General features: G+C 36.2%; 1 protein-coding gene across 39 annotated transcripts in view; it reads left to right on the top strand.

Moving 5' to 3' along the window:
* Nucleotides 1–21,529, top strand: part of ANK3 (ankyrin 3) — a 593,532-nt gene that overhangs the window by 570,504 nt on the left and 1,499 nt on the right. For 32 of the 39 annotated variants that reach the window (XM_088792001.1, XM_088791998.1, XM_088792002.1 and 29 more), the window contains 6 exons: nucleotides 2,140–2,512; nucleotides 4,261–4,311; nucleotides 6,301–6,387; nucleotides 12,220–12,303; nucleotides 12,428–12,487; nucleotides 13,905–13,982. In XM_088792001.1, the coding sequence (XP_088648127.1) occupies nucleotides 2,140–2,512; nucleotides 4,261–4,311; nucleotides 6,301–6,387; nucleotides 12,220–12,303; nucleotides 12,428–12,487; nucleotides 13,905–13,973 (724 nt within the window). In that variant the 3' untranslated portion in view covers nucleotides 13,974–13,982. The remainder of the gene's footprint in view (nucleotides 1–2,139; nucleotides 2,513–4,260; nucleotides 4,312–6,300; nucleotides 6,388–12,219; nucleotides 12,304–12,427; nucleotides 12,488–13,904; nucleotides 13,983–21,529) is intronic. The other 7 variants (XM_088792014.1, XM_074339447.2, XM_019731812.3 and 4 more) reach the window with 5 other exon arrangements.

Genomic DNA, 21,529 nt, shown 5'->3' with positions numbered 1-21,529 from the left:
CTCTAGTTTATTACTGGCATTAGTTTTTTCACATAGCCGGTAATAAATGCTCATTCCAAATAATGTAATAGGGCTGGCCCAGTGCCTCAAGTGGTTGGAGCACTGTACTCCTAATGCTGAGGTCGCTGGTTCGATTCCCACATGGGCCAGTGAGCTGTGCCCTCCGCAGCTAAGACTGTGAACAATAAAATTCCAAGTCTTTTAGAAATATAAACATTTCTATTGTTTCCTGTCTAGAAATATAAGTATGCTTATTATACAAAATATTAAAGTACAGATTTAAAAAATCAATACAATACAACCCCATCATCTAGCAATAACGACCATTAAACTTTTGGTGGATTTCTTTTACATACGTTTTTTAAAATGTGTTAACATAGAAAATGCAGAGAAGAAAAAAAAGTCATCTTTCTACCATACTAAGAAAAACACTTAACATTTTATATATATATATATATATATATATATATATATATATATATATATATCCTTCCTTTTTTCTACATACTATGTTGCAAATTATATACAACATAATTTGTAACATAGTATATACACTTCTTTACCCCAAATAATATTGCCATGATAGAAATTTGTTTATAACCAAAATAATTCCCTAATCATGAACCTGGTTGTTTTTATAGTGGCCTTACTCTAGAAAGGTAAATCTCGTGTCCTCCAGACATTAGTTCAAATGCCACCATCATAAGATTGAGAGTTTGTGACTGTGGATGAATTTTAAGCTCTGAGAATGTCATTTTAATTAGCTTTAGAAATAAGAATATGACTACTTGCCTCACACCACTTTATAGATTGAAAAAGAAAGCCTGTAGCATGCCTACAAAAATGACTGGTGCAAATAATCTCTCAATTATAATTGGCATTATTTTTTTATGTGCACATTAGACTAAAGTGTATTTGACTTCAGTGGCAACTAGTGATGAACTTAAGTTGGATACAAAAAACAGATTCATAACATATTTAATATTTTTATATTGCTGATAAGCATCTTGCTCAATAAAAATTCCCAAAGAGGTTTACAAAACTCCTTTTGGAGAATGGTAGCATCAATAAATTCTGGATTAAGCCTACCAAAGAGACAACTGCAAAGACGACAAATAGCATGAACTTTGATGTCTATGTTCAGATATAGTTATAATTTATAGTTGCATAACAAGAAACAACTTAAAATGTTGTGTTACATGATATTCACAGTATGCTGGGACTGTTTGTCCTTACAGATACAGAATAGGGTGTGCTATCGAATAGGTGTGCTATTGATGTTTTTTTGTAAGTGTGTTTAGATAATCAGTTTAATTTATAAGCATACGCCACATACATACATATACATAATACATATATTATACACATAAAACATTGCACTAGTTATTGCCTTCAGAATTCTACAGGTAATAAGACACTCAAAACAATACCTAAGCTATAAAAGTCTGTACTGAACCTAGTAAAAATTGGAAATCAATTTTTAAAAGTATTGAAAGAGAAATGTAATAAAGAAAAATAGTGCTCACAGGAAGTAGAAGCAGGGGGACAGCACCAGCACCCTAATCACCAGTGAGTGTCAGCAGAGTTCAGGAGAGAAGAACGATTAGAACCAAGTAAGGGCACTGTGGGTGGAAAAGCATGAAGGCAGGAACCGCAATTGGAAACACAAAGGCTGGGATTTGGGGTTCTTGGGGTTGCCAGAGCTTTCATCACAGGAATTCACTTTGTTTGTCAGCAGTGTTTTCACTGGCAGTATAAAAGCATTTTGAGATATCCTGCTCTTTTATTTAGATTGGTGGGTCTGGAACTCTGAGCTGTCCATGAACCACTCAGGATTACTTTTTAAGACATAGAATCCAAGCAGCTATAGAAGTGCGATTAAAATAGAACACAAACAATGACGGCAGAGCTAGCCAGGTTGGCAGTTGGAGTGCAGGAGATGCCTGGAGCCAGTGCAGCACCGGCTCACACCCATGATAGCCCTTTACAAATTGAAATCCAGTGACCATAGTTTTCAGGCCTATTTTATGCCTTCAAAGCAGTGAAAAACATAGTTGTTAAAACGTTAGACCTTCTGACGCCCATTTTCAGCCAGCTATATGTTACTATTGTAAATTTCCACATTTTTATCTTTGGCAGCCCAGACCAATGTAGAGATTCCATTACCTCATATCTCAAAGGAGAACCTGGAAAATTTGAAGCAAATGGAAACCATGCAGAAGTCACTCCAGAAGCAAAGACGAAATCTTACTTCCCAGAATCCCAAAATGATATAGGGAAACAGAGTGCTAAGGAAACTCTAAAACCAAAAATACATGGATATGGTCATGTTGAGGAACCAGCACCACTAGCAGCATATCAGAAATCTCTAGAAGAAACCAGCAAGTTTGTGATAGAAGAGCCTAAACCCTGTGTGCCTGTCAGTGTGAAAAAGATGAGTAGGACTTCTGCAGATGGCAAGCCAAGGCTTAATCTCCATGAAGACGAGGGGACCAGTGGGTCTGAGCAAAAGGTACGTCATCCAGTTACTCAGTGTGCTGTTCTTTAAACTGAAAGTACTGATGCTTACCTTCTTTTGATTAATCTTGTAGCACTTGGCCCACGGTTTTTTACTATTTGCCAATTACAAATGTGTGATCAAAAATTGTAACACTAATATTGGGGGTAAAGTACTGAGTAAAACATGCTATTTGATCATACTTTCACTCCTGGGTAGGAAAAGGAATACGCATCTCTTTCGCCATTTTTCAGGAGGTAAAAGAACTACAGAGAGGTTACATAACTAGTTTAAGGTCCACTATTATTTTGTTTGGGATTTAGGTTTCCTAACTCCTAGTGTAATCTTCTTTCTTATGCAAGGAGGGTGATTATTCTGGCCCTTTCTGGTTCTTTTGCATTTAAAGAGCAGCTCATCTAAGCGGTCTAACCCTGTAAAGTCTGTTGTCTGAAAGTGTGTTTTAAATATTGAAGAAACCAGTTCCTAGGCCTAAAATGAGATGGGTATATACTACCATTAGTTGACAGCATTTAGAAATTCAAAGTTAGAAGTCTCATTTTAATAATTTTTATATCTAAGTTGATAATTGGTATTTGTTTTTAATAATTCTAAAAACTACTGCCATAGAAATATTTGCTTGCTCTCTGTACTTTTATGTTTTTATGGTACCATTTAATTGGGGTTTTTTTAATTCTTTGAGGCTTATCTCACTTTTAGATATTTAAAAAACTTGAAATTACAACTCATAGCTGGATATAAGAAACTAAAAATCAGCTCTATTTTCTAGATATTTTACTGCTTTCTTGCTCTTTCAAACTTTGTGTCTTTTCATGAGCTATGCAGCAGGTGAGAGTTATACATCTCTGGTGAGAGTTATACGTACTTGCCATTTTCCTTAAAACATCTAGTTTACTTAAGATTTACCATAGTGTTTTAGATAGAAAAAAGTCTTGTCAAACAATGCTAGGATTAATCTAAGGTTTAAAAAAATGTATAGTAAACCCAGTTACTCAGGAGCTAATTATCAGCTTATCAACTGATCATATCCTTTCCTTTTTCCTTCTTCAGGCTGTCTTTTGACCATTTTCCTGCTTGTTAGAAGGGAAAGTGAGAGGAAGTAAAATTGTCAGGCCTTTCTTTTACTTCCTTGCTGACAAGTGTAGTTTTGAATATCAATTTCTGTCTTTTAATTAACTCTCAGTATATGTATCAGTATGACTTTGAATAAAATGTTCCCTTTTTAAGTGAGCCCATAAAGTAAAGGGAGAAGCATGTTTTAACTGTGAAAATTTATTCTGCAAAAGCCTATTAAAATCAAGACAGAAGTTCTGAAATCAAATTGTAACTATAAATAAGCACTTGTACATGCGCATATGTGCATATGTCCTGGCTACTGAGAAACCAGGGAGAAGGCATAAAGAGTGTTTAAAAAAACAAAAGTCTTAACTCTGAAAGGAAACTCAGCTGAGTTCATAAGTGATTGGAAAATAATAACTAGTAGAAAATGTTTACAAGATTTTTTATAAATGAGTTCGCACCTTTGGTATTGGTCATTGGTCCGACTCCAATGCATAAAGGTTTCAAGGGCATAAGAATTCATAATGGAGTTCAAGCTTCTGGGAGATATGAGCCTGACTTCACAAGAGATCCAAAGATGTTCAGGATGTGTCTTTGTGGCTAGACCATCATATAATAGCAAGCAACTAGGTCGTCTGATGTACGATTTCAGAAAACAGCCCCCTTTTTGTCCCCTAAATAATCAGGTCAAAAGTCCAAGTGCGGCTCTTACACGGATGACTGTCTGCTGTTACAAGGTAAAATTCTGCTTTCCCCCTCTTTCCCTGCAACGACCCATGGCAAGGAGTACTGAGAAAATCCCATTTGGCCTCCTCATTATTCTCTTTACAAATTCCTAGAAAATTCTCTAAAAAGGAATGTTGATAAATCCCACTACCACCTTCTCTCTATCCTTCAACTTAACATAAGCAAAGACTCCAGGGAGAGGGTGTAAACTGAAATACTGGTCGAATGGCCACTTTTTCTTAATGTGAGGGGCTGCTCTCATGACTCTTGATAGAATTATGATATAACTGACATCTAGGTTTGTTATTAATGTTTGCTTTAACATATGTTCTTCTGCTTTTAAATTTACCTAAGTGAAAACTTTCCCCCAGTTTACAATTCCGTATAAAGGTTGAATTTTCCCTTTTGCTTCGTCTAATCTATTAAGCTCTGCATGCTGATCAGTCATTCTTTTCTTTCACAATATGAATCCCTCTTACCTTTTTCTGCCCTTTTGAGCAATTACAGGGCCTCCTTCCACAATACTTAGGTCATTCAGAGTATCCTGAATGTACAGTCCTTTTTTAAAAATCTTTAAAAGGAGTAGGGAAGTTAGCAGACAATATTTTTAAAAGGAGTAAGAAACTCAAAAACTGTTTCCTTTTGACACCACATTACTCAGTGGGCTATATTGTTCAGCTGAAATTTCCTACAAAGTCAAAGCTGATGTTACTATAATATTTTTAAACATTTGTTAAGTTTACCTTTCGTGAAAAATGGCCTATTATTATCTATTTGACTAACATTTCATAAATCATTTTAGCTAGCACTTATACCTCCCATAATAATTTTACTTTTTTTTTTTTCCTATTTTTTACCAATATTGCCATTGATTTTTCCAATGGGTATTAACTACAACTTCTAACTCCAGGACTATCAGATTTAGGGTAACTAGAAAATTTAGAAAATAAAATACCAGAACTATTTTCAGAATTCCATCATTAAAATTTAGAAATAAAATCATTCAGTAAATAGTCTTCACCATGACATTTAAGTAGATGCCAAAGATATTTTTCCCTTTGAATTATGAACTGTTGGCCACTTGGCAGTCATTCCATATTCCTATCCTTATTGCCTAAATATTAATATTTGTGTGATTACTGTATTGTGTGCCACATTCTTGTTTGTCAAATCATTTTTCTATTCTAAGTTCATATCAGTTTTTTAAAATAAGACCTCAAGCTTTCACATTTTACATTATTCCTTTATTCATTTAAACTCTTAAGGAATACCAATTACGTGTTCAATACCAATTATGCTGATACAAATTTCCCAATTTAAATATATGTGGCAAGTTATGCTGATATAAATTCTTTACTTTTTATAAATTTGTCAAATCTGACCAAAATTTTATAAAAATCGGAAATGATTTTGCCTTTTTCTGTCGATCACATGACACATGGCCTGAACTATAAGGTTACACACCCAAGTCAAATGTATATAGATTTAAAACTAGTTTAAAAATTAATATTAATGTTTCTTCAAACTAATTAGTAGTTGCATGTAGTTTCTGATGCCAAAAAGTCTCTGGTTGTTATTTTTTAATTTATTTAATTACCTTGGCCTTTATCATATATATGCAGGTAAAGACCCAGGTAACTAAATACACACTTATGCCTACACACACACACGCATATGTATATGTGTATATATGTATGCACACACTCATATGCAGGTAAAAATCAAGCTAATTAAATATTTATTAATTATATACAGTATGTATAATTTATATTCACACATACGCACATATACATACATATACAGAGTAATTTCATTTAGATTCCTGCTCAAAATTTTCTTCCACTTCAATTATTTTTTAAAGATTTTTCACAAATGTACATCATGACTTCCTTAGGGGGAAAAACCAACAAGTAAAAGTAATTCTTCTTTGATTTCCCTTCTCAGAATGTCTTTTGTTTTAAATGTGATGGTAAAATTATACTAAAAAATGCATTTATCAGGACTTGAGAGGCAGTGAGAGTGATTCAAGCTCAGAGGAAGAACGGAGAGTCACTACCCGTGTTATTCGCCGGCGTTTGATTATAAAGGTATCCTGGAGCCGGATCATTATGGGGCATTGCTGTATTATTAGAAAGCCCTTCCTTGTGGTCTTGAAAATTTAGCATGCATAGTAACTAAACGGCTCTGTATGTGTTTGTTTGCACACTTGAAAGCTTAGAAAAACAACAATGAAAAGGGAAAAGTCATGTTGCATGGTAGTGAGTATTCTGCGTAGGCCTGTGTTTGACATGCGGCATTGATATCCTGCTTTCCCTGGAGAAGTGTTCTATGTATTAACTAAGATTCTATCTTGGTGAGAGAATAGTCCATATCAAATGAAATGTAATGAGGTAAGACAAAGAAGAAAGAATGAAAGAATTAAAAGGCTTCCTTTTCAGTCTCAAATTCCTACTCCCTTAACAGTTTCTAAGTGAAAATCAGTTCTTCATTATCAATCAGTGACTGAGAATTTGGAATTACAGCCTGGCATGGGTGTAAATGACATACGCAAATCTAGCAAAAACTTCTGAAATAGGTTTTTAACTTGGCTAACATACCAAAAAATACCAGGCTGTATTTTTAAATATAGAAAGCCATTTTTACTGGAAGTGAAAACTATAAATCCCCTGTTACAGCACAATTGTATACATTATGAATAAATCTTGACTTCCCCCACAAAGCCTTTCTGAAGCACTGACCTTATGCGTGGTAAGGTCCAGCAGAATGTTTCTTGCAGTCTGTTGCTTGTCTTCATTACTTTGTCTTTAGAAAGATCTTTCCTGATGAGAACTAGGAAGCTCTTTTCAACGCACAGGCTTCTGAATGTGGTCCAAATAACTGGAGGTTCTATGATAAGCAGCTTGGGAGAGAAAGAAGGGAAGTAGCTATTGAAAACCATTTATCAAGTTTAGCCATTTCCAAAGTATCAGGCGATGCAACAGACAGCAGAGATGTTGGCTAAGGTATCCAAAACTTCTTAATCCAGCTGCTTGTACGTCCCATGTAGATCAGATGAGGGAAGAAAATCTGCTCTGCTAGAGTTTTTCTAAGATTCTGGAAACATTGGAGAAGAAAATAAGTCCTTGTGGAAATCTTAAATTATCCCCAAATCAACCTTGAGCTTAATAGGGAGCTATCAAAAAAAGCATGAATCACTTCTTTGAAAATTTCATACAGGCAGGCCACATCACTTATTGGTGTCTAGCATATTTCCAGGTATTCAACCTCCTATCTATAATGTCCTCATAATCACGTCCCACATGTTCCTGGAATCAGAGGAAAGAAATAATTAGGTTTTTCTGAAGGAGTTAAAGCCATACTCTTTGCTCAGTGCTATCTATTCCTGTAGTCGTCTTTAATAAATGATATTTTAAAGTGAAACATTCACAAAAGGCACACGAGACATACTGTCTTGTAACTTGCTTTTTATGTTTAACATAAGACATACTCATGTTGCAGCCAAATCCACCTCACTCCTTTATAATAGCTACCCATTAGAGAAGCTGACTCTCCTTCACTTAGGACAGAAAAAAATAAACATAATCCTGCAAAAAAAAAAAAAAGTAGGAAGGCAGAGGGGTAGTTTTACTCTGAAGAATATAAAAACATCAAAAAACCCCAAGTCAGTGAGGTTTTTTGATGTTTTTATATTTCTTTTGGTCTCCTACCATTCTAGACCTGCATCATCAAGGTGGCTTTTGTTAGTGTTATTATATATTTGAGCTCAATATAGTATAATTAATTGTATGTTACCATTTTTATTAAGAACTGAAGTTTAAGAAAGCATGATGTTGTCGACTTCATGAAATAGAGGAGTTGCTGTTCTCCCCAAATACCCACTTCTTGAAGTCAGTGTGATTTTAGGGAGGTTGAGTGGAATCATCAGAGAATGGGTTTTATAACTGGGGAGAACATTGTATAAACAATAGAATCACTCAGATAAGCTTTAAGGAATGTCTTTTATATGTGACAGAAAAATCAAAAGCTAAAGAATAGCTATAATTATCTTTGGAAGCTATAGGTATAACCAAAATCTGTATAAATTACATATATAAGAATCTTTCTGGTTAATTTTCTGTCCAGATTTTTGAAGCACTTGAAAAGGATCGCACTTCTATTGTATTTCTCTTTATTCTGTATGTTAGTATCTTTCTAAGGTAAAAGAACTTGAGACTGCAGTCGTATACGGTAAATGTGACATGGAAGCATCTCTGTCAGAAACATAAAATGAGAATGTTAGGGCGTAAAGGGATCATCAATGTTAAAATCCCTTATTTTCCTAGGTAACAAAACTGAGGACTGGAGATGAGTTGATTTATCCAGAATCACAGCAGGGTGATAGCAGTTCTGGGACCAGAAGCTAATTCCTAGATTTCTGGTGAAGTGTCTTCTACCTGCTTTTTCCACAATACTATATTCTTTCTCTTCCAGAATATAAAAGGAATGACTTTTCCTGGACTAAGTTAGGCACTTGACCATTTAGACCTTTCCAGTGGAAGAGGGCAGCATTGGGTTGTGTTTCTTGAAAATATTTGATGGGGCTGAAATGCTAGGAATTTGACCTACTTCTTAGAGGCTGTCCAACCCTGGACTGAACCAGCATATTTATACTATTTGCCATAGTAATCCCCCTAGCAATTAAAATCTCAAAGCTGAAAACTATTGGGGTTGTTCCGTCCCTCTCAGAGCTGACTTTGACTGGTGTCAATGGAAGCAGTCGGTGTGCTCCGGATTCCTAGACTTGGCAAATCTGTCATCTTCTTAGCCATTCAATTTGTATAAGTGGGTTGAAAGTATAATTTTATAATTTTTCTCTTTAATTTTATATGTGGCTGTATTTATTTTATATTTAATATTTTTAAGTCCCTAAGGAATTACTCAAATTAGCAAACTCGCCCATTTGTTTTAGGATCTTTAAATTTTCTAAGCGCATTCATTTATTTCGATATAATCTGATAATATCACAGTGGTTTCAAATGCTTAGAAGCAGTTTAAGTAAATTAACCAATCCTATGAGCTTGTTTACTTCATTTGCTTAGCAAATTCAGTGATTGGAAAAGTCAAAACTTTAAACCAACTCATCACAGCCCAACTGTTGTGAAGTTTGGTAAAATTCAAATAGCTGGACATTCACTATTATTCAACTGTATTTTTATTTCTACTTGTGATTTTTTTTTCCTGATTTCCAAAATAAGAGTTTACATGTATGTTTTCTCCAAACCAAGCAATTCAAAAGTATAAACTTTGATTTACCCATCCCATTTCCCAGAGGTAACCACTGTTCAAAAGCTTCAGATTGTTCCTATATGTTAATATGTATATGTGTATGTTATGTACATGTATACATACATCCCCAGCAAGTGGGTTTCTCAGAATATAAAACTGGGTTCTACTAGACATATTGCTTAGTAACTTGCTAAGTTATTTATGTGGCATATATATATGATAGCCACCCCAGTTTTTGGAAAGTTGAAGTTTTAATGTGTACATCAAACAAATTGGTGCCTTTTATATTGGTAGCTATTCTTTCATTTTATTCAAAAACTCAAGGAGAGAGGGATACAAATTATAAAATGGAAAGCTTACAGTGGAGGTTAAAGGAAAGTACAGTTAGTCCTCATTAAGGTGGCCACCAGGGATGATCCCGGAACACCATATGTGCTGTAATTTTCCTTTGAAACAGGAAAGAAAAAAGTGGGGGAAGGTGTTGCCAAAAATAATGCCTTCAACAAGACCGGAGGAGGGGGGTGGGTGTGAAATTTTGTTCGCTTAAAAGTACCAACTGTTTTCAAGAATTTTAGAAACTAATTAGAGATTATTTTCTCTCATTAAAGAGAGGCCCCAAACACCTCACCTTGGTAACAGTTGGTCTCTCATATATTTGACAAAATTAAAGATGGATGATTTTTTTTTTTTAATGTATTGTATGACTCCTTATTGTTTTTCCTATCTATATAGTCGATTCCTATCTAATCCACTTTGGTGAGTTTCTACATAATCAGACAACTTATTTTGGCCTTATTAAAGCACTAATTGACTTTATTTAATGGCCATTTAAGATTAAGATATGTTCCCAAGAATTAGGTCAAAAAAATGTTTCATTTATTCAGTGATTAAACTGTAATGAAACCTTTCATGACCTTTTATTGGCTTTTCTGCTGTCGTCATGCTTTAAATTAAAAAATGAAAATTTTTTTTTACATGTATGAAACCAATCATATTAAATATAAATAACACTTCCATAAAAACTTATTGCAGATTTTAGTGCATTTAGTCATGAGACCTCTGCATTTTTCCAATTTCCTTCCTTCTGTTAACTGTGCTAATCAAAACTAATCATAGCAAGATTCAAGGTGAACTAACCATGAGCAGCAAGAAACATCTTTTATTTTCGCCCAGCTCTGTGCCACAATGAGGTAAGATGAGTTATGTGTCCCATGCATTGTCATGACCTTTGAGTCCACAATCTGTAAGAAGAAAAAAAGAATAAAAATAGAATTTTGTTAGCAAGATAGTGTTTTCGTCTTTACTCTGTCATTTTTAAACTAGAACTGCCTTTCCACCTGTTTTTTATGTAACGCAATCATAGAATTTTCTCACCATTGGCTGGCACTGACAAAATTATCATGACAATAACACTGAAAGAGCTAGAATCCTGGCTCTCCCCAAAATACAGCTGTCTTCTTTCTGATCTGCCAGTTTGCCTATAAAACCACGAGTGTACAATAACTACGGTACACTCTACTCTAGCATTATCCAGGTCACCTTTTCAACAAGAGGTTTGACTGATAGATCAATAGGTCTCTAGAATAGGTCTGCACTTAAAATATTTGTCCATGTTCCCCAAAACTGTAAGTGGCACTAACCTTAAGTTGAATATCTGTGAAGAAGGTAATATATTGCAAATACAGGCCTATTTTTGCTCTCTGAGTGGTTTTTCTTATTCAGTCATTGAGCTAATAGAGAGGTATTAAGGCGCCATCTCCATCTACCAAGCTGCCTATGAGCAGGAAAATATGACCCTACCTTGGAGAACAATTGATTCCATTTTTTAAATTCACCAGAGGAAGATCTTTTGACAGTTGCCACTTCTAAACCAGGTAACAGTTACTAACTGAAAGATAAGTATCTTAATTCCTTTAGTACTGATATTTACTTTTTTATTTATTCATTCATGGTCTATGGCAATGGAGATTAGATAATCATCACGTAAGACCCCTTGACTTGAAAATAGTACTCTGAAACTATGTACTTCATCAGATATAGTTATTCTCATTTATTTTAAGACCTAAGAAAGGCTCAGTCTGAAAAAAAAGTAGGACCTTCCTGAACATTTCTCATCGTGCTTCAAAAACTGTATATATTACCCGTAGTAAGTAAATTTTTAAATGAAACATAGGGTGATAAATATAATACCCCAACTAAAGTACAGTCTTAATTCAGATTAGGCAAAATGCAATCCACAAAAATGATTTGATAGATTTGGTAGGACAAATGAAGAAACACTGTACTGAAAGTGAGATGATCTCATTAGAGCCCTAATCGTTGGCTACATTTTTTTTTTTTTTTTTTCAACAAATGCAACCTTTTTGTTTGTAAAGCAATGTGTAACTGCATTCTGTTTATGTATTTTCAAATTCTTCCTTCTTGGAGTTTGTTGCTAACCATCATTGTTGTATATGTTAGAGGTTTCATGCTTTGTGTGTTATTGACTGCTAAATAACCATCAGTGGAGTCGGCCTTTTCCCCTTGTGCTAGAATAGCGAGTAGAATGTATACCTTCTTTTTCTAAAGCTCCGCAAAGCATGAGTGTGGTACGTGCAGTGGTGTGGCGATCTGTCCATCCGGTATGTTGCTAATCTCTATGCCACATCCTTTAGGGAGAGGAAGCAAAAAACATTCCTGGTGAATCGGTCACAGAAGAGCAATTCACTGATGAAGAAGGCAACCTCATCACCAGAAAAGTAATCACCATGGGGATTTAATGCATCTCTTGGAATTTAGATGTCATACTATGTGTTTGCTGTAGTGTCACCTCTTGAAATGGAAAACAGGAAAATCTCTCCTTTTCACTATTGCTTCCTACAGATCACTCGGAAAGTATTAAGACGAATCGTAATCCCACAAGAGAGAAAACATGAGGACGTGGTAATGGAGAGGGACTGCCAAAGAGAAAGTAGAGGATAAAGCTTTGTGTACTCTTCCAGTATATGCTGCTAACAGGCTGGCACCCTGCAGTGTGGTAGCTTGAGCGTTTGCTGCTTTTGATATCCTGTGCATTTGATCAGGGTCAAAGAAAAAGACTCTTCTTCCTAACGTTATTTAACATTATATACTTTCCCTGTCTTAAGAGATTTCACAGAGATAAGTATATTTATGGAGGTTAGAACATGCTGGTGCGAGCTTCTGGGAGAAAATAAATAACTTCTACCACCAAATCCCTCAGTAGTGTCCCACCCCGGCCCAGCGCCTGCCTGGGACACAGATGGAGAGCACTTGATAAAGAGCATTGGTTTCCATGCAATGCACAGGGTTTAAGTGTTAGAATGGCAAAAAACTCAGTTCAAGATCCTTACATCAAATCTCTGTATTTTACCTTTATAATAGATTCTACAGGGAAATCTAAATTCCCCATCGTAACCTGAGGAAGGCTCTCTTCTGGGTTTCTAACAGCCTGTTTCCAATGTGCTAGTTAAAGAACTGACCTCATTACTACTAAGCAGTGTAACTCAGTAAATGAATCTCCCAGAGAAAACATTTCTAGTTCTTTTTTCATCATTTCTCAGATCTTTACCCTTTTCATTTTAAAAATAGAAAGTTTAATAACCTATGTTTACATAAGAAAAAAAGTGAACTGAAAATTTCTCAGAAGTACTGAATCAGAAAATTGGAAAGGCTATACTGTGTGTTCCGTTATAAATAGGGTAAAAGCTGAATATTTGTAAAAAAAAAAAAGAAAAAGGAAAAAACCTTTGCTCTCAAAGAAATGTATCCCTGGTACTCAGTGAAGAGAGGTCTTGTTTTATGGAAAATGGATGCCTGCTTGGTCTGAAGTAAGAAGAGGGGTTGGTAATTCCGCAAATTAAACAAACAAAAAATCCCTCAGATCAACAGCATTTCCATGGTATTAGTTTGTGATTAATGCTTTACTGAGATCTTTCAGTCTCATTACAACAGATCACTTAAAATTCTGCTGGCTTAAAAAGGCATAAATTATAATTTACTATTTCTGTTTATATTGGGGTTTGAGTGCCTTGAGATCTTTCGCAATGATTTCTTCTAGCTTACTACAGGAAATGGAGCAGGTGCTCATTTTTCGATTTATCACTAACCTACTGAATTGTGAGGTTCAGTTATATTGTATTCATTCTGACCTAGCTTGCCTTGATGATGCTAAGCTGTGTGGTTAAAGCAAATAGATTGTATTTTCGGACGTGACGTGACAAAATGTTTTTTAAACTGTGTTTCACTGACCCTAATCCAGCCCCAAGGAACCAGAATGGGAACTGCTTTATCACTAAAAATCTTTTGCTATGAAATGTTAACATGTACATTCCTTTTACAGCAGGGAGAAGGTTATAAGGTGAAGACGAAGAAAGAAATCCGGCATGTGGAAAAGAAGAGCCATTCATAACAGTAAAAGGTCAGTCAAGGTCATAACAAATATGCTTATATCAACAACAGTCGGACTTAACTCCCTGCGAAACTTCCAATTTCACTAAACAAATGATTTAGATCTTCCCCCTTCCCTTTTCACTGTATGCCAGTTTTGAATATCCAATATCAAGTTGTTAGAGTTATTTTTATGTCTGTGTATGCTACGTACACGCACTAAAACTTGACTCTACTTCATAGTCCATAAACTTGTGCCTCACAAATTAGTCAGGAACGTAAAATTAACGTTTGCAGAAGCAAATGTAAATAGTGATTTTTGACTCTTCTCTAAGAGCGAAGGCTCAGTATGAAATGCAATAGCATTATACAATCTGACAGGAAGACTATTTGGCAACAAGTAATTCTTACAAATATACTCTGCGATTTGTGTTGATTCAGCCTTTCACCATTTTAGCAGCACAGCATCTGAGGATAAAATTCTGGTTGAAACATAGTGGTTGTCAAGTTTAAATTACTGAAATCCCCATAATACTACTTTATATTTTTTTATATAAACCAAAGCAAATTAAAAAGGAAGTTAATGGTACCACTATATTTTTTAAGTTAAAATGGTTAGTAAGCTTTGTTTAAAGTCGTCTCAACTTTTCTTCATAGAGAACAGTATTTTCCTTTAACATTGTTTTCTACATTTTACCTTGTCCTATTTATTTCTACATAGCTACCATTAGAAAGGTCATTTGGGGTGAAAAAGCAGATAGAGCTTTGAAAATTTCTCTATCAGTCTGTAAGGTAAAGCAGGATGATTTCCTTAAGGCAATTTACCAACAGTTCTGTTAGCCCCAGTGGTCAAAGTAACAAAAAGAGCAAATAGATCCCAGTTTTCACTTTCATACATCTGCTGTCCCCTCCCCCTTAGCAGAATCCTGGTATTTGATGTGTTGAGATAAGGTACTGAGAAATTATTGAATCTCATTGCCCCTGATTTTTTACGTGAAATAACTGCAAGGCCCAAATAAATTCTTAATCCCTCCTTCTTCAAAACACCTATCATGTGTTTATTTGTTCACTTCAAGATTTCACTTCCTTTCTATGAGGCTTTCCACATAGGCACTAAGAAATCATTGCTAGACAGTACCGTGTTTCCTTGAAAATAAGACCAGGTCTTATATTAATTCTTGCTCCAAAAGACGCATTAGAGCTTATGTTCAGGGGATGTCCTCCTGAAAAATCATGCTAGGGCTTGTTTTCCGGTGAGGTCTTATTTTCAGGGAAACACGGTAGTACGGTACTTGCCCTCACTGAGCTTACCTTTTGGAGGTTTAATGGTAACCAATCATAACTAATCACATCAGGATTTAATGGCATTGGGAAGACAAAGAACTAGAGAGTGCTCTGGAAATAATTACAATACATACTTTTCAAAGTATTTCACTTGTTACCTTCATTTAATTCTCACAGTCAACCCTCTTTGATAGGTGCCCTTATCCCCATTTAACAAGTGAGGAAATATGCCCCAAATTGCCCAGTGTCACATACATAAAAATTGGCAGAAACAGGATATACAAACCCCATCAGGCTGCCTCCAGAGTCCACACTCCCAAACCTATTAACCGGAGACTGGGTCTGAGCTGACAGGGAAGATTTCCTTGGGAAAGTGATGTTTGAGTTTTAAAGGATGAATAGGCCTCACCTGGGTTGGGGTGGGAAATTTGACGTTATTTGGGGTTCGCCTTCTAGGTGCAGGCAATAGCATTCCGCAAAGGCCAGAGTGGAAAGAAACAGGAAAGGAGGAACTGTGAGAACATGTCAGTGTAGCTGGCAGAAGAGTTTTGTTATTATGTCTGGAGAGGTAGGAAAAATCTGAATATTCAGGCCGTATGAGTCTCTCTGTAAGGATTCTGGTCTTTACACTAAAAGCAGTGGGAAACCACTGAAGGTGTTTAGTTAGGCAAGGGTGGGATATGGTTATGTTCTGCATCACCCAGGCTAGCTGCAGGGCAGAGAATGAATCGGAGGCAGCAATAATGGATGAGCAGATAACCTGTTAAGAGACTTGCAGATGCTGGCTTAGGCAATGAGAGTGGAAAGACGTGGCTGAATCAAGAGAGAGCAACATGAGTTGCTTTTTATTGGATGACAAAAGTGAGAGATGAGAAAATTAGTGTAGCCATATCTAGAATGAACCCACCTAGTATGCATATGTCACAGTTGAACTTGGTCAAAGGCATTTATACAGCAAATTAATAAAACACAGAGCATGAGTTTGCTGTCTTGAATTGGTCTTTTTAAGCAATTCTATGTGATAAATGAAATGAAATTTGAAAAGAGTTAAATTAGCTTTAGTAGGCCCCTAAAAATTTACGAATTTGTTCAGTCAGACTCAGACTCTGGATGGGAAAAAACCAAAAAGGTCACCTACACTAGCTGTCCCATGTTTCTTAAGTAACATATACCTAATATCTATGAATAAATGATACCAAAAATATATATGACAGTGCCATGCTTCCTGTGTCCTTTAGAGACTATTAATATAGAAATAACTTGGTCACTGAATATACAAGAGGCTTTAAAATTATAAATAATCCACACTGTAAAGAAGTTGTCAGGAGAATTCATGTGAACGTGAAAATAAATTCAGGATAAAGCAAACTCAATGTGTCAGACAACATAATTTGACTACAAGCCTCATTTTACTCTCTGGGAAAGTATTTACCTTCCATAAGTGAACCTAAGAAATGAGTCCAAGAATACTGCCTGGAATTCCAGGACATTGAATGTGTGCCCTGGAAAAATCAATTTGCAAATATACTGAGAGTTTTTATAGCCCTACTGGCTGCCTTTTTTTTTTTTTTAAATAACAGACCAACTCAGCAAGTAGAATGCTGCCAAATTTCACTGAGTCTCAGATGGCAACATCAAATTTTTATTTCCCTTTGTAGAACCAGTTGAATTTTGAGTTATCCGAACCCTGGACCTGCTTTTCTTTAACACTGAGTCACAGCCATGCTACTTTTAATGTAAGGAAAAGCCAATGGTGGCTTAAAATAACTATAAAGATGTGTACATAGTATATAGTGATTTATAATTTAAAAAGTGCTGTTATACATTTTTTTCTTGTTCAGTCCTTCAGTCAAGCCTCAAGGCAGGTCAAGCCAATGTTGTTTACTACTTTTTATAGATGAGGATGCTAAGGCTCAGAGAGGTCAGATGACATTTCTGCTGTCACACAGCTTATGACAATAGAGCTAGGACGTGAACTCAAGATTATTGATGCTCTGCATAGTGCCCTTTCTATTACAGAAACCTATTAATCTTTTTAATATTATTTATGAGTAACAGTCATTCTAGCAAATGATTACTGTATGATAGGTACTGGGTAAGATTATATACATTACCTCATATAACCCCCAAAATAATGCAATAAGTTAAGTACTATTCTTATTTTTCTTTTTTTTATAAATGGGGAAACTAAAATTTTGAAAAGTTAACATGACTTATCCAAGGCCCTGATGAGCAAAAGCTGATGAGCAAAAGCTATGAAATTAGAACTTATCCAGAACCTAGCTCTTCACAATTACCCATATTAATAGTTAAATAGTATTTGATTAGAGACCTAAAAGCAAACCATTAATCAAATACATGTACAAAGGCAACCTATAGTAAATACCTTCATATTGTATATAGTAAAAACATAGTTTTTCACTATAAAAAATAGCAAAACTTCATTTTTATGGTAGCCATAATCTATAAAACATTCACTACAAAAATACCATTAGAGGGCTGATCCGTGAGGTGGTGGAAAGGACAGTCCCCAGATGTAAGCCACAAAACACTGGAATAGCTGTATGCCAAACTTCTTTCGGGGGAATGCTCAGGATGTCACAGCCATATGAAGCCAAGTGTGGCAACAGTGCCCACGCTTGCCACAGGCAACACTTTATCTGAGTTACAAAGGTGAATCGTTCTCATCACTCCTTCAAAAAATACTTGACTTTTCATCTGGCTTAGACTGAAAAGGCTAGATATACAATTGTGAATAAAACCTCTATGGTCTCTGCCCTTCTGGCTCTCTCAGCCTGCAAGGGGGAAAGAGATGGGACAAATGTTGTTCAAGAGCTAAAAATACGAAGCCCAGGATCCAATGAAAAGCAAAGGAGATGGGAAAGGCAGGCAGAGGTGGGTGGGAGGGGAAAGAAAGAACAAAGTCTGTGTTCTCAGTGGGCTACGTACAGCAAAGACGTAGCATCAGAAGAGGCTTTCCTTAAGCCATTAACAGAGCTAAGTCTTTAAAGAGGAGTAAAACTTAACCTGCAAAGGTGAATCTCATCAGGGAGAGCAGAGCCTGCCCTTTCAAGGAGATGGCATCTGAAACAAACTTGAAGGGTAGAACAGAGTTGGATATCCCGTGTTTCCCTGAAAGCTGGACCGTCAGCTCTAATGCGTCTTTTGGAGCAAAAATTAATATAAGACTTACTTTACTTATTATATTTACTTACAGTCTTACTTTACTATAAGACTGGGTCTTATATTAATTTTTGCTCCAAAAGACACATTACAGCTGATTATCCGGATTGGTCTTATTTTTGGGGAAACATGGTAAATAAATGAAGAAAGTATAAGTGGATACAAAGTAGGGAACAAAGAAAAGGAAGTTGGAAACCAATTTGTTGATGACAGATATGTCGTCTAGATGCCCCCTGGTGTGTGTGGTCTGTGGACCAACAGAACCAGCATTACCCAGGAGGCTTGTTAGAAATGGAGAATCTCTATTTACCCCAACCTACCGAATCAGAATCCACATTTGAAGATCCCTGGGTGAGCTATATGCACATTAAACTTTGAGAAGCGCTGCTCTAGAACATATCACTGGCTCTCAAACTCAGTTGAACATTAGAATCAGCTAGAGATGTTTTTAAAAGTTTTTTGATACTGGGTTCCAATCCAAGAAATTCTAATTTTTTTAAAGTCTCCCCAGATAATGCTAATGTGCACCCAAGTGTGAGACCCACTGCAGATTGGAAAACAAAGCTTTTCAGTGGACACCACTGCAGATTGGAAAACAAAGCTTTTCAGTGGACAACAGCGGGCCTTAAGCCTGAAAAGGTTCATTGGCCTGAACTGCAAAAAGCTTCAGCTATCAAGCTAAAGATGTGATTTTTTTTTTTTTTTTTAAAGCTAGGCTTTAGGGGCTAAAACCCACTGGTATGTGGACATATAAAGGAAAGGTTTGTTCTAACTCAAGCATATTCCTGACTTGAAAATGTAATGACAAAGTACAAGATTCATCTGTGAAATATAAACTGCCACGAAAATCCATTGAATAGCTATTTCTCTATATTTTAAAGTGATTCTTAAAATTAACAAATAATTATAGTGAAATAACTAAAAGGAATGATTAGCTTTCTGAGTTGGTTTCTACTACCTTTGGGTTTGAAAGGCATATAAAACCCAAAACCAGATTTCTAGATGCAAATGCTTCTATCACAAATCCATTATTTAAGCCCAGAAAGGGAAGGTGAATTCTATTTCTGAAATGTTTTGATAGCTCCTGCCCTCTCATCCATCAGATGGCGCTCTCATCACAGTTTATACAGTGTCAATGTTTTCATAAAAGGCAGTCAAAAGCTCTCATGCTTTTTGTGCAACACTGTACTTGGTATAAAGTCTTTTATCCAATGAATGACCTTCCTACATCCCACATTGTTGGGGTCAACACACTCTGATTTCGTGACTGATAAGAGATTTATAAGAGGAACTAACTCCAACATTTTTTTAAAACCATCCCTCAAATCGTACCTGAATATAAATGAGCATAATTCATAGCATTTTTTAAAGATTATAGAAAGATACCCACTATTTCTAGAAAGATAATGGTCATTTGCATCGAAGTGATAAGAGAAAGACTTTGCTGCTTATTACAAGATTAACTTTGGAAGTTGGATTGGTTTGGCAGAGAGATGAAGCAAAACAAAAGTTTTCCTGGGTTGTGCTTATTTTGCATCTATATGTTTACTAAAAACTATCAAAGTATACATTTACCATAGACAAACTATGTGGTGTGTAAATTGTATATTGATTCCGCTTTAAAAAAAAAAAAAGGAGGGGGTTCAATCAGAGAAAATTGCTCAGGATTCTCCCTAAGAAATCAAAGCATGAGAGTACTAGGGTACATAGGACCATCTAAGAAACCTGGTGCCTGGAAGCTTAGGAATAAATGTAAAAACAGAAGTGAGGAAATCCTGATCTTCTTGCTCTGATTTGCACGCCTTCTGGGACATGGCTGGACCAAATGAGTCACTTTCCTTCTCTGGAACCTACAGAGCCGTTGGGAGGGAGGTGGCAGGTGTTGAAATCAGCCCAGAAGGAATTGATACTTTGATGTTCTTGGCTCTCTTAGTGACCTGGGACATGGAGGTCAGTAGCTGTTTTAATACAAAAAAAGGAAACCCAGAACCACAGTCGGGCAGGCAGTGGAAGTTCTGTACTAACATGTCTACGTAAGCCAAGGGATCCTGGTGATTCACCTAAAGGGAAAGGAACTTGTCCAGGATAAGTAAACAACCTCGAGGTCACTGGGAACACTCTTGGGCCCCAACAGAAAGAGAATTATAAAAGTTCTCCTAGACCTGCAGAAGAAGTAGCCTATTGCTACTCAAGTTGTTCCTAAAGTTCTTCTGGCCTTACTCAGGTTTTCTACAGGGCCTATGTCTTGTTCTTGGGCAGGCATTCAAGTTTGTCACCTTTCGCACTGAGCGAGGAGGAAGGACTACATGTAGGAATAATTTTGTTTTATGGAAAAGTGCATACCAAGAACAATACATACTGCACAAAAGTATGAACACCGCTGCCAAAGAATGTTGATTTATTTTGACATATTAAGACTCACTATAGAACAGATACTTGATGCAGGTATGATCCAGTAAGAGAAGACATTCTGAGTGGAGCCTCCATAAAAAAAACTCAAAATTAATTTATCCTGTCATGACCGATGTGAGGCAGGAGAAGGGAAAGTATTCTTTCCAGTGGTAGAAGATAGTCTTTAATTTTAATGTGCATATGGCAAAGCAATTTCAAAGTAATGAAGTAATAACACTGTCCTCCCTTTTTGAAAGATAAGTTGCATTTTGAGGGGTGAGAAACTTACTATAAAACATACTGACATGACTAAGATGCTCTATCCTGATTCCATATCCCTGGCCCTTTGTGCCTATCCCCGATATTTTTATGTTGATAGAAATCTCAGAGAGCACCTCTGTCAGTCTCCTCATTTTACAGATAAGTCTGAGGCCCGAAGGGCTTTTCCCAGTACGTGAGTGAGTAACCTGAGCAACAGAGACAGAGCTAGAAGAGGGTCTTTCTGACTCAATCTCTAAAACTACAAATAGAGTAAACAATGTCCCATGGAGGTCACAGGATCACCGAGAAGGTCACTGCATTCTTCAAAGAGCTTTCCAGTACACCTGAGGACCTTGTCCTCTGGGGCATCCAGCAGATAGCCAGAGTCAGAGGCATCAGGTGAAACCACCCCATTAGGAAGTAGAGGGCCCCCATTTTCTGAGGCTTTTCTGTTGAGTG

This window comes from Rhinolophus sinicus, chromosome 15 (genome assembly GCF_057876585.1).
Source record: "Rhinolophus sinicus isolate RSI-liver-muscle chromosome 15, RSI-T2T, whole genome shotgun sequence".
Taxonomy (NCBI): domain Eukaryota; kingdom Metazoa; phylum Chordata; class Mammalia; order Chiroptera; family Rhinolophidae; genus Rhinolophus; species Rhinolophus sinicus.
This window is presented reverse-complemented; position numbering and strand designations above follow the sequence as displayed.